Source organism: Pteropus medius, unplaced genomic scaffold, assembly GCF_902729225.1.
Source record: "Pteropus medius unplaced genomic scaffold, Ma_sr-lr_union100, whole genome shotgun sequence".
Lineage (NCBI taxonomy): Eukaryota > Metazoa > Chordata > Mammalia > Chiroptera > Pteropodidae > Pteropus > Pteropus medius.
Genome location: NW_024347867.1, coordinates 2,678,457 through 2,692,967, shown reverse-complemented (window position 1 = coordinate 2,692,967; position 14,511 = coordinate 2,678,457). Strand labels below are relative to the sequence as shown.

The 14,511-nt window shown below is 36.7% G+C and overlaps 1 protein-coding gene across 3 annotated transcripts in view; it reads right to left on the bottom strand.

The window, feature by feature from the left end:
* The window catches only part of IL20RA (interleukin 20 receptor subunit alpha), a 34,886-nt gene extending 20,793 nt beyond the window's left edge, over nucleotides 1-14,093 (bottom strand). The window contains exons 1-2 of one of the 3 annotated variants that reach the window (XM_039878990.1): nucleotides 13,843-13,973; nucleotides 1,004-1,095 (exon numbers count right to left, since the gene is read on the bottom strand). In XM_039878990.1, the coding sequence (XP_039734924.1) occupies nucleotides 1,004-1,064 (61 nt within the window). In that variant the 5' untranslated portion in view covers nucleotides 1,065-1,095; nucleotides 13,843-13,973. Of the gene's footprint in view, nucleotides 1-1,003; nucleotides 1,096-13,842 lie in introns of all 3 variants that reach the window. The other 2 variants (XM_039878988.1, XM_039878989.1) reach the window with 2 other exon arrangements.
* Nucleotides 14,094-14,511: the final 418 nt, after the last annotated feature.

Sequence of the window (14,511 nt, the reverse complement as noted above, 5' to 3'; positions counted from 1 at the left end):
TACAGGGAATGAGGTTAAAAAGATTTGATGTACAAGAAGTCCCAGAGGGTGATTAACCAATTTCAGGAAGCAAAAGTTATAAATAACTCATCCTGACCACCACCAAAGGAGAGCCAAACAGTATGGTTGCCTTCAAACAGATTATTTTAAGTATTGTTCTCATGCTGAAAGGAAAGCCATATTTCCTTTTGTTTCAAGTTATAACCTATTTCTCTTGAAAAATATGAACTCCTCTCTCCTCCTCTCCCCCTTAATTATATATCAGGTGCCTTTAAAAAGTCATCTAAATAGAACTTAAAATGTGATTCAGGAATTGTTTACTTGAGAAAAGATAAATGTCTTCTATTAAGGACAGAGCATGGTTTGGTATTAACATCAGTTACTTTGAACTCGATTTTCTTTTTTAACCGCACTATCATGTCTGTTATTTCTTTACTCACTCACTGCTGTATGTGTATGCTGCTTCAGTTTCTTTATAATAATATTTATATACATTTACAAATACATAAATATTACATTTATAAGGGGCACTGCCACCTGCCCTATCTCATTGGCTCTTAATAATCACTAATGTGAGCAGGTCAGAGAGAAGTTCTAAGAATAAGAGTTCTAGAGCCATCCTGGGGCCTTCTTCCTGATCTAACACTTACAAGCTTTGTGCCTGTAAGCAATTTATTACAAATTTATGAGGCAGATATTATTATTGTTAAATTTTAAAAATGAAGAAATTAAGGCACAATAATACTATCTGCCTCATAGATTGGTAGAGAAGATTAAATAGGATTCTTTATACGGAGCTCCTAGAACAGTGCCTGGCATGAAGAAAGAGCTCAATAATTATTAGCTCAGTATTGTCCTCTGCAGTTACTATTATAATTTTAGCTTTGAATAGACAGAGGCCCAGAGAGGCTGAATGACTTGCCTGTGTTTATTCAGCTATTTGGTGGATGCTTGAGCCCAGGATTCTGACTATTACAGGGTTCTTTCTAAGTGGGATACTCACCTCCTACCCTCAGGAGATGCTCCAAAAAAAGTGACGTGGGAAGAAGGGATTGTATGATCATTATAAATTTTGCATATTACAGATGATTGCTTCTAAGGAAAGATATAAGAAATTCAATGAGGAAAACTGTAATATTTTCTTCTTCACTGAAGCTTTACCTGGTGGAACTAACTGTACATAGTAACATCATGCATTTGACAAAAAGTTACTGGGCACCGACTATATGCTAGAAATAGAAACTGATAGGTACTAGCATAGGGTAATAGAGGACAGAAACACCCAGAAGGCCCTGTGCTTATGGGGAAGATGTTTTCTCAATCTGGGACACAATCCATCAATGTTTATATAAACATGCATATACCTGGCAGGTTACATTGGCATATGTTGACGGATTGTGATGCATAAGTCATAGAGAAAAAGCAGTGTTATTTCTGATGAGCGATGCATAAATCATAGAGAAAAAGCAGTGTTATTTCTTTATAGCCACACCTCAGTAAGTAAATCTATGTGCTTAAACATGTCTTTGAATATTGCTGTTGGTGCTTGATAGCAAGTAGAACTTTAGAGACTACTTTTTGAAATAATTATATTGGAGTTTACCCATCAAAAAGAGTGTACATCTTCCAAGTAGTTCCCTTGGGAACGTTTATGATTATTCTCATGCTACTGCTCAGCTCATGGAACCTGAGGCACACTTCCTTTCAGCTGCAATTATCTTCAGAGGTAGCTAACATGCAAAAAGTTCCATCTCATTATTTTACAGTCACACCTTGTTTTTGTCCAACATAGCATTTCCCAGCTTTACTACCCACGTTTGTTGGAAGTGCCTTTGCATGCTTTTGAAATTAAATTCACATACTGAAGATGAAGGTTTGCTACTTAATGGGTTATTCTGACCAAGGTATACCAAGCTCTACACGAAACTCGGAAGAAAAGTTTAAGAAATATGTTGTTGTGAGATTTTTATGCATAGCCTTCTAAAATACCTATTTTGAAGATGCCATTCTTAATTTGCATATGACAGCCCCATTGTTTGTTAGAAAACCAGTCCTACTACCCTCATTATCGCTTGTATGAATGTTTTCCCTTCCCTTCCCTTTTGGAAATTAGCTTATTAAAGGCAGTGGCTTGATTTTCTCCACGTGTTGCAATCTCCAAAGCATCTTGATTGATAGTAATAAAAGTCATAGTAACCGTGGAAAAGTGGATTTGAATGTGGATTAGTCTCTACTACTTGATAACTTGCTTCAGCAAGGAAAAGATAAAAGAAAGAACAGACTCAAAGACAAATCATTTGGGACCACTAAGGTATTGGAAAGAATAGCTGTTGGGAACTCCAAGTTAATCAATGGGTATTTATTAAACATCAACATACTTCATCCACTTTATTCTTCAAATCATATTCACAACTAGTACTTCTTTTTATCCTCACAGAAGCAATGTAATTCTTCCATTAATAGCTCCATCATTTGAAATTTTCAAAGAGGAAATCCATAAGATGTGAGAAAAAAAATTAACAGAAAAAGGAAGAGGCTTAAAAATAATTATTTAGTGGAAGTAATTAATAGTATTTACCTCTGTTCATTGTTGATTGAAATTTTGAGGCAAATGAGGTTGATAGTGTGCTTTTAGACTTTCTAATCAAACAAGATGAAGATGAAAGTGTACAGTAGCTATCAAAAATACTTTCAGAAAGATGAAATATTTTTCAATAGGCTAACTTTCCTCTTTAGTGACAAGTAGATGCTTTGATGTTTTGAGGGTGACCAGGACAAGGATCAGACATCTTCAGGGTTGAATTATACCATGATAAAGGTGTGTGACTAAATGCAATAAAATGAACAGGGGTTCCGTATAGACCTCACTGAAGATCAGCTCTTTGAGGTACTGATCTTGCCACAGGGATATTAAAAATACACTGGTCAAGGTAAAAGCAGAACAATGAAGAGGCCACCCACAAAGAAGAGGCAAAGGTAATGGCAATACTGGAACTTCTCCAGGAACAACTTAGAGAATGGATCAATTAAAACATTCCTTTTGCTCTTGCTCATTAAAGCTAACAGAGCCTTCAAAAGACTGTCGACTCAGGAAGTGGGAAATAGCATGTAAGACACCAGCTCTATCTTAGAAAACCACAGCTGTAACATTTGTGCTTTTTGATAATTATTGTGGTTTTTTTCAGTATTGCAAAGAGCCGCAGACCACAGTAACTTGTTGAGGATGCCAATGACCTTGAGGTCAGGCTGCCTACAGCTACAGACCTCCTAACTCCTACCCACTTGGTAATACCACCCTCAGAAAAGTCATCCTTTTCATGGGATTTTGCTATTTATTGTTGTTCTACTTATTGATTTGTAGTTTTATAAAGAAAGAAATGTAGGTATTAAAAAAGAATATTAACTACCTGATAATTAATTTATAGATAGAAATATACTTAGAGCAGGAGTCAGCATTATTTTCTTGCTAAGATCTTAAATGAAAAATACCTGAATTTATATTGAATCATAATTATTTCACATATTATAGATGGCAACTTATCTATGACTGTTGAATTTATAGTTTTTTCCTAAAAAAAGCATTTGAAGTATTTATTCATAGTAACACATTTACTCGGACATCTCAGTTCTTTTCTAATGTATCTTCTCAAGTAGAGTGAATGTGATGTTTTTATATGTACATTTATATATGTATATACATATATAGTTATGTATATAGGATAGTTATATATCGATACATACATATATAAATATACATATACTGGCAATGCTTATAAGGGTAAAGTACCCTTTTTATAGGAAGCCCTGGCTAACTCTTAAATTAGATCAGTTGCTTTGTTCTGTGCTTCTAAAGAAGCTTGGTTTCCTCAATTCTGGCATTTATACTTTAATGTAATAACCTATCTGAGACTAAAGGCTTCATGAAGGAAAAGGCCTTATTTTCTTATTCACCTCTATGCTTAGGACAGTTCCTGAAAGGTATAAATGATTGATTGAATGAATGAATGAATGAATGAATAAATCCTCAAAGGAAGGTTACTTAAAAATGGCATTAAGTCAAATTATATTTTAACTTTTGAAAACTCAGAATAGATGCATGAGGGATTAAGGTAATTCTTTTTCATCAAATCTGATTACCTCAAATACTTCATTTCCCTGAGTTTTTTGCTCCTGAACTCGTGTAATATATTTTGCACTTAAAAACTATGAGTCAATTTTTAAAACAACAAGGTTAGTATTTAATAGTTTAGTGGACCTTTTGCAACATATATATTTTAATCTAAAATGGAGGAGGGCTGGCTTGGAATTATCTGGATAGTTAGCCTTGAGTATGAAAATGGTCCTTGTTGGAGCAAGAGTAAGGATTTTGCAATTGCAAGTGCCCCTCAGAGAAGCAGAGGCAGGAGGCACAGATCTGAGGAGAGTGAGCCCCTCTGCTGAAGAAATTTAAATGTCACTGTCTTTTTACACACCCACTGATGGCTTTCTCACTTTTGATTTTCTTACTGAGGTATAATTGGCATATAACATTATATTAGCTTCAGGTATACAACATAATGATTCAGTATTTGTATATATTGCAAAACGGTGGCTCCCTCTTATGTTCACGTTATGAAAAGTATAAAAGAAGACCTCAGCTTTGCCCTCAACCTTCTCAGGGGAGCCTTTCAGGTATGACAGTGATGCGAAAGTTTCCCTTTGGCAGTGGACGCAGACAGGCTAGGGAGGAGAACTGCTGCGTAGGGCTGAAAAGGGAGTTTTTCTCTACGTTAGAAGCCAAACCCATGGATCCTGCTCCCTATCGTCCAAGTCTTTGAGGGTATGGTAGGTATTATGAATTCAATTTTGTCCCTCAAAAGAAATATGTTAAATCCTAACCCCCAGTATCTCATAAAATAACCTTAATAAGCATTGGGTCTCTATAGGTAATCAAGTTAAAAGGAGGTCATTAGGGTGGGTCCTAATCCAATATGACAGGTTACTTATAAAAAGGGGAAATTTGGACAAAAAGAGACATGTGCAGAGGGAAGATTACGTGAGGAGATGGAAAGAAAACCATGTGAAGGCAGAGGATTGGAAAGACAATCAACAAGCCAAGGAATGCCAAAGATGGCCGGCAAGCTAGGAGAGAGAGGCCTAGAACAGATGCTCCCTCACGGCCCTCAGAAGTCAACCCTGCCAACATCCTGATTTCACACATCTAGCCTCCAGAACTGTGACACAGTAAATATATGCTATTTTAAGCTACCCAGTTTGTGGTACTTTGTTATGGCAGCCTTAGGAAACTAACGTGGTAGGTAATGACTTAGAAGGAATAGGGAAGAGATTCAAGAGAGTAGCAGTTGGATGGGACTTTAACCCCGAGTTTCCACATCAAAAGGAATTTTGAAAGATAAAGCAGAGAAAATATTTAATTTTAATCTCTCCAGCCAGCATTCATTTTTTTCTAAAATTCTCTTGTTCGTCAACTTTATATGTAATTGATTATGGTGATTTAATTCACTTATTGGATTTGTGTCAAATAATCATAAATGTGGACCAAGAAAAAGTAAAAGTAAAATTGCTGTCAGAACATCACAATCAGAGCATAAGTATAATATTATAATTAAATGGATAAAATAATTTTGCTTATTAAAATTTATGCTACCTTTTCTTTATCATCATGGAGGTAAACATGTGAATGGTACCTGGTAAAATTGTATGTTGAATAGAAAGATTCAAGTTGAAAGTCATTATAAAAATATAAAGCCTATAATGAAAGGTGATTTTAATGAAAATTGCAAATTTACTGAGTAATATTTTGTGAAAAGTACTATGTCAAGCACTAAAAAAGGCAACACATAGATATGCCGTTTTATTAAAAATATTATAAAAATAGTTAATGCTTTATGTTGAAATGCTTATACTAAAGTATTAATTTTTTTAGCTTTAATAATTCCAGCTTCCTATTGTCTGTCTTTTCCAAAGTCTATGCATAAATGGAAAATATGTGCCCTACCTATGGTTCCAAGAGTCAGAGCTGTATAAAAAGGTATGCAACGCTCAGAGAAATGTGGCTCCCCTCTCATCCCTACCCTACCACCTCGTTCCATCACGCCTCCTCCCTTAAGTAACTCATCTCCTTCATTGTTCTCTAGGGAGCAAATATTGTCTTTCCTGAATATTCTACGGGAAGCTAAATAAAAGTTATAAGCAGTAGGATTGTACATTCTGAAGAGTGAGGCTGGTGATACCTACAGTTGCATGCTTGGATCGTGGGTTATGTAATGCTTTCCAAACATACTAGGGATGGGCCTCAAGCTATACATGGAGAGGCCATACAAACTTATATACGCAAGAAATCATCTCATGTCTGCTCCAAAGCAATGGGAAAGAAACCGGAGGAGGCTGTAAAGAGGAATGGACCCTTCAAACAAAAACAGATAACCTTCTCTGACAAAAAATTGACCAAGAAGACTGTTAAAGCAAAAAACTGTCTGTCTTGAATAATACCTATCTAGAAAGCAAAACATTCTTTCCTTCTAATCCTCTAGATTTTGAGAGTTTCAGCCTGCCTGAGGAATACCAGATTGCACACCTCCTCTTGAATGGGTTGCCTCTCATTATCCTTGATGAGGAGAGGGAACTTGAAAAGCTGTTACACCCAGGCCCCACCCCCACCCCCTCACTTCTGAAGATGCCCTCTCTACCATGGGACTCTAATCTGGTGCAGACTCCTTCAAGAATTGTGTTGATCTTAGATGTTGAACTGTCCCCTGTTTGCTATGACTTAGATATTTAAATTTCTTAGCACTTTATAGTTTGTATATATGTGTTTTTGTATTAATAAAGCAATTCTTTGATTAACAGATGAAAACAAATGACAAGCTTGTCTGATGAAAAAAAAAAAACCATTTGAGTAGGCAAATCTTGCATTAGCTGCAGTAAAGAACCCAGATTTAGACCTGGGTTCTTGACTATTAGCATATGGTATGTTTAAAACAAGGTGTTTTCATGCCATGAAGAAAAATTGGAAATAATTTAGTTTTGAAATGAGTTTGGCTAATATGGTCAGGGCCTACCTTTGAGGACTTCTGATTTGTGAAGCAGAAAAGAACTATCTTGTTAATAAAAAGCAAAGTGCAAAAGACTATCCTTATATGCTATGTTTCATGTAAGAAAGAATGGAGATATGAAACACACACACACACACACACACACACACACACACACACACACATATCTGCTAATTGGTGCAAAATAAACACAGGAAGGATAAACCAGAAACTAAGAAGGCTGGTTACCTATGGAAGGTGGCGTAGATCTATTCTACTAAGTCATAGGGATGAGGAGGGAGCATCTGCGTGTACCATTTTTGTACAGCTCTGACTCTTAAACCATAGTAATGTTTTACACACTCTTCAAATACTTCTAAATCAACCAACAATTAAAAACAATGTGGGGGAACCCCAATTGAAACAAATGAATCTAACCATATTGCAAATGGATAACATAACTACAATAAAGGCTGTGAGGGAAAAAAAGGACTAATCTAAGTACCTTTGGTCAATGGTATCTTGACAGGATATTGTAACGCTAAAGGCCAAAGAACTGTATATAAGTGTTATCATCTAGATAGTAAACGTACTTCTCATAGGAACATGGGTTAGCAAGTCTGAAACTATACTAAAATTGAACAAATAGGTAAATCTATTGTACATGTGATATTTGGGTTTCTCACTGTCGGAGAAAGAAGCTACAAATAAAGAAAAGAAGGCTAATGTGAACTCTGTACTGTTGGATTGGAATCAGAGGTATTAGTGTAAGCTCATCATATTTTATATATATATATATATATATATATGCATAAATACAGACATACAGATGTGTGTGGATGACTGGGTTAGCTCTGTCCATTGAGAGAGCCCTGAAACAACATTCCAATAGAAACGAGTTTCCCCAGCACCCAGATTTGGTTCCAAATACTATTCTCTTGTAGAAGGACCTAAAGTTCCTTGGGAAGTGGTTGATTCCAGGCCTGGGAAGGGAAAATACAAGATAAGTTAAAAAGCAATGAGGTGCTCAAAAAGAATGGATCTTGTTGAAAGGACATAGGAGCCAAACTAAATGAGATTTAAGTGGCCAAAGCTGGAATAATTTGAGCAGCAAATATAACAATAATTGTATTAGATTATGACTCAAAGAATAAAGTAAATGTTTTTGAGTCCATATTGATATATTTAAACAAATAAATAAATAAGTGGGGGAGAAGTTGACAGCTCTTCCTTGCAACAGAATTCCAATTAATAAATGGAGAAGGAAAGAGAAAAATTAAAAATCACCATTTGGCATAATAGTTATTGTGATCGATATCTGCTGAAGGATACTAAAATTAGTGGGTGTAATTTTGAGGAGAAACAGGATATTTGCATGATCTCAAAGTATTTTCTACAAGATATTTATTAGACACAAAGTAAAAAATATTAACTATACAGTAGGGAACCCTCCAGACACCACCTTAACCAAGGGTAACATCACCAATAAGAAAGTATATTGATATTACGAATCTTTTGATATGACGCAAAAATAACGTAATTTGCATGGTATTCATGAGGAAACATCAAATAAACCCAAACCGAGGGACATTCTAAGGAAGAGGTGGGACATTCTAAGGAAGAGGTGACCAAAACTCTTCAAAAGTGTCAAGGACATGAAAGCAAAGAAAAGCTGAAGAACTGTCATAGATTGGAAGAGATGAAGGAAACATAACAACTAACATTATGTGGAATCCTGGACTGGATCCTGAAAAAGAGCATTGGTTGGAAAATGGGTGAAATTTGAGCAAGGTCTACAATTTAGTAAATATATCATACCAATGTTAATTTGCTGGTTCTGAACGTTGTACAATGGTTAAGTAAGATGTTAAGACTGGGGGAAACTAGGTGAGGGAGTTATTGGAACTCTACTATCTCTGCAACTTTTCTGTAAGACTCAAATTAATTAAAAATAAAAAGTTGAAAAAAATGAAGAAAGTTTAATTAGTTCATGGGAATCATTTGTGTGTGTATGAAGTATGTCCTGGAATGACTTCTCAGTGAAATAAAATACCTAATGCTGCTATGTTTATATCAAAGGGGAGACACTTCAACAAATACTCTTACTGTACTAATTATAGTATACTAGTTCCAATAAACATAAATGTAGTAGTAATATTTAGATTGTATTCTAAAGCTCCAAAACTTTGGTTAGGCTCAATTATTCAGAGACATAATGAGCTCTATTATTTTTTCCTTCTTTGGAAATTTTATAAAGATTTTGAGGATTTTGTTCAAAAGTTGATTGTATTAATGCACCCAATATAGGAACACTAAACATATAAAGCAAATATTGAGACATAATGGGAAAAAGTGACTACAATACAATAATAGTAGAGGACTTTAATACCATACTTACATTGAGGAATAGATTATGCAGACATAAAATCAATAAAGAAACAAAAAAAAAAAAAAAGAAACATCAACTTTAAACAGCACATTAGACCTTGCAGACTTAATAGATATATACAAAACATTTCATCCGAAAGCATAATACACATTCTTTTCAAGTGCACATTGAACAATCTCCAGGATAGATCATGTTAGGCCACAAAAGAAGTCTCAATAAATTTAAGAAGACTGAAATCATATTAAACATCTTTTCTGACCAATGGTATGAAACTAGGAATCAATTACAAGAAGAAAACTGGAAAAAATCACAAATATGTAGAGATTAAATAATATGCAACTGAAAATCAATGGGTTAATGAAGAAATCAAAGGAAAAATTAAAAAAAAATACCTTGAGACAAATGAAAATAGATATACAACATACCAAAATCTATGGACTACAGCAAAAGCAGTTCTAAGAGGGAAGTTTATAGTGAAACAAACAGGCCTATCTCAAGAAATAAGAAAAATCTCAAATAAACAATCTAACTTTACACCTAAAGGAACTAGAAAGAGAACAAACAAAGCTCAAAGTTAGTAGAAGGAAAAAAATACTAATGATCAGAGCAGAAATAAATGAAATAGGGACTAAAAAGACAATGGAAAAGATTAATGAAACTAAGAGCTGGTTCTTTGAAAAGATGAACAGAATTAGCAACGATTCGGATAGACTCACTAAGAAAATAAGAGAGGGATCGAAGAAATAAAATTAGAAATGAAAAAGTAGAAGTAACCAAAGAAATACAAAGAATCATAAGAATATTAAAAACATTTATACTCCAACAAATTGGACAACCTAGAAGAAATGGATAAATTCCTAGAAACATACAATCTTCCAAGACTGAATCCTGATTACTAGTAAGGAGATTGAATCAGTAATCAAAAAATTCCCAACAAAGTCCACGGCCAGATGGTCTCAGTGGTGAATTCTATCGAACATTCAAAAAAGATTTAATACCTGTCATTCTCAGATTCTGCCAAAAAGCTGAAGGGGAGGAAATTCTTCCAAACTCATTTCACGAGGTCAGCATTGCCTTGATACCAAAATCAGACAAGGATACCATACACAACACACACACACACACACAAAGACAATTACAGGCCAATATTCCTGGTGAACATAAATGCAAAAATCCTTAACAAAATACTAGCAAACTGAATTCAACAATACATTAAAAGGATCATACACTATGACCAAATGGGATTTATTCCAGGGATAAAAGGATGATTCAACATCTGCAAATCAATCAATGTATACACCAGAAAAACAAAACAAAGGATAAAAATCATAGATCATCTCAGTAGATGCAGACAAAATTCAACATTAATTTATGATAAAAACTCTCAATAAAGTGGGTATAGAAGGAACATACCTCAACATAATAAAGGCCATATATGCGAAGCACCCAGCTAACATTATACTCAATAGTGAAAAACCGAAAGCTTTCCCTTTAAGGTCAAGAACAAGACAAGGATGCCCACTCTCATCACTTTCATTCAACATAGTATTGGAAGTCTTAGCCAGTTCAATTAGACAGCAAAAGAAATAAAGGATATCTAAATTGGAAAGGAAGAAGTAAAACTGTCATTATTTGTGGATGACATAATTTTATATATAGAAAAGCCTGAAGCTGCCACCAAAAAAGTGTTAAGCTAATAAACAAATTAAGTAAAGTTGCTAGTATAAAATTAACATGCAAAAATCTGTTGCATTTTTATACATTAACAATAAACTAGCAGAAAGAGAACTTAAGTAAACAATCCCATTAACAACTGAATAAAAAAGAATAAAATATCTAAGAATAAATTTAACCAAGAAGGTAAAAGATCTGTACACCGAAAGCTATAAGACACTGATGAAAGAAATTAAAGGAGACACAAATAAATGGAAAGATATTCCATGCTCATGCAGTGGAAGAATTAACATTCTTAAAATGTCCATATTTTCCAAAACAATTTGTAGATGCAATCAAAATTGCAATGACATTTTTGACAGAAATAGAACAAAGAATCCTAAAATTTGTATGGAACCAAAAAAATACCCAAATAGCCAAAGCAACCTTGAGAAAGAAGAACAGAGCTCGAGGCACCATGCTTCCTGATTTCAAAATATATTATAAAGTTGTAGTAACCAAAACAGCATGGTATTGGTATAAAAACAGATATATCAGTGGAGCAGAATAGAGAGCCCCAGAAATAAACCCATACATATATGGTCAATTAATTTATGACAAAGGAGCCAAGAATATACAATGAGAAAGGATAGTTTCTTCAATAAATGCTGAGAAAACTAGACAGCACATGGAAAAGAATGAAACTGGACCACTATCTTACGCCATACACAAAAATTGATTTAAAATAGATTAGAGACTTGAATGTAAGATCTGATACCATAAAACTCGTAGGAAAAAACTTAGGAGGTAATCTCCTTGACATCAATTTTGGTGATTATTTTTTGGACTTGTCACTAAAGGCAAGGGAAACCAAAGCAAAAGTAACCAAATGGAATGACATCAAACTAAAAAGCTTCTGCACACCAAAGGAAACCATCAACAAAGTGAAAAGGCAATCTGCTGAATGGGAGAAAATATTTGCAAATTGCATATCCAATAAGAGGTTAATGTTGAAAATATATAAAAGATTCATACAATTCAATAACCAAAAAACCCCAAACAATCTGATTTAAAAATGGGCAGAGGATCTGAATAGACATTTTTCCAAAGAAGACATACGATTGGCCAACAGGCACATGAAAATAAGCTCAGTATCACTAATCACCAGGCAAATGCAAATCAAAGTCTCAGTGAGTATCACCTCATATCTGTCAGAATGTCTATTATCAAAAAGCCAACAAATAACAAGTATTAGTGAGGATGTGGAGAAAATGGAACCCTCATGCACCATTGGTGGAAATGTAAATTGGTGCAGCCACTATTAAACAGTAAAGAGGTTCCTTAAAAAATTAGAAATAGAACTACTACATGATCCAGCAATTCCACTTCTGGGTATTTATCTGAAGAAAACAAAAACACTAATTTGAAAAGATATATGTGTCCCTATGTTTATAGCAGAATTATTTACAATGGCCAAGATATGGAAACAACCTAAGTGTCCATTGATAAATGAATGGATAAAGAAGATGTGGGGGGGTGTGTATGTTTAATGAAAACTACTCAGCCATAAAAAAGAATAAAATCTTGCTATTTGTGACAACATGGATGGACCTTGACAATATTATGCTAAGTGAAATTAAGTCAGACATATAAAGACAAATATTGTGATTTCACTTATATGTAGAATCTAAAAAAAAAACACACACAAAACAAACAAACAAAACAAAACCTGACTCATAGAGAACAGATTGGTGGTTGCCAGAGGGGTGGGGGAGTTGGGAGGGGCACAGTTAGGTGAAGGGATACAAACTTCTACTTATAAAATAAATGAGTCATAGGGATGTAATGTCCAGCATGGGGACCATAATCAATAATATTGCATTAACTCTGTGTGGTGATCCCAATATATACAAATGTGGAATCATATGTTGTACAACTGAAACTAATATGATATGCATATCAATTAAAAAAGAGATATCTTAAGGAAAAAAACCTTTTTCTCTATACCAGAAATACAGAAGAAAAAAAATCAGGTTAATAGATCATTCTGGTTTACTGGTTTCCAGCTGATAGAGTTTAAACTTAAAAACAAAACCCCCAAAAAACTTTAGTTACCTTATGTCATGGATCAGTTATAAATTTTGTTATTTCCAAAAAAACAAAGAGCACAAATCTATACATGGTCGCACCTTCAAAGGAAAAAAACGACTTGCCCAGGAGAGGGAGTACGACTTTAAAAACTGCCTCTTTCTAGCTCCTGTCCCTTCCGGGGCAGACAGACCCTTTCAGGGAGTTTAGTTTTTTAAAGCGCAGACATCACCTCAGCTGCAGGGAGTTTCCTGTGAAAGGGCGACAGGTCGCGGTGGCCGGAGAGCATAATCTAGACAGGAAATCTAGACCGCACGGGTGTCGGGAGCCTGCGACGTGCAGCTGAGAGCATGGCGCACGGTCACATTCACGGACTGCACGCTCCGAGCTGTGGGTACCAGTCTGAGCGACCACCGTCAAACCTCCTCCAGACCACTGCAACCCCCGCAAGGGACCGTGGGAAACGCCAGGTGGTGCAAACTTGACGCAGAACCGGGCGCATCAGAGGCGGCGGTGAGTTGGTGTGTGCCTCCCTGGGGCTCCCTGCGCAGACCCCTCGCCTCCCGCTCCGCTCGCGGAAAAGCGAAACACAGCGGGCGGGACGGAGCTGGGCCACGCTGGGCTGTCCGGTTGCGTCCGCGTCCTGAACTTGGCAGTGCCCGGGGGCGACCCACCTACCTGCGAGTCCCGACGGCGCGGCCGCGAGTAGCAGCAGCGGTGGCAGCAGCAGCGGCAGGGCCGGGCGACCGGGCCCCAGGGCCCTTCTGGCCTTTGCCCTCGCTGGGAGTCGGGGGCCCGGCATGGGTGGCAGGGCCGGGTCACATCTCAGAGAGCGGCCCGCAGCTTCCGACGACCCCTCGGGCCGTGGACGGCGGCGGCGCGGCTTCCGCTCGGCGCGGGGGGCAGGCAATGCCGGCTGCGCGCGGCGCTGCTGGGGGCCCGGCGCCCAGGGAGGCGGTGCCAGGTGCGCGCCCCACCCGCGTCCCGCCGAGCTAGAGCTAGATGCCAGGGCGAGGGGAGGGTCCCCGCGATGTCTAGTCCTCAGCCACTCATCGTTTTAGTTCTGAGAGTCTATGAGAGTTTCCACAGCCCCAACCAATCAGGTCACTACTGCAGGTAAAATCTCACTCCAGTAAGGAGAGTGAGGTGAGCAAGTTGAGAAGTGATTCATGGGGAGCTTGGCATAGGGAATGCAAACAGCAGTAAGAGAATGGCTATGTGTAGAGACAGAGAGAAGGCAGAGTAATCAGGAAGATCGTTTCATAAACTATATAAATGTCTAACCAATGTAATGTATACTTGAACTAATGAAAAAAAAAAGGTGATTCTGGTTGGTGATTCAGGTTT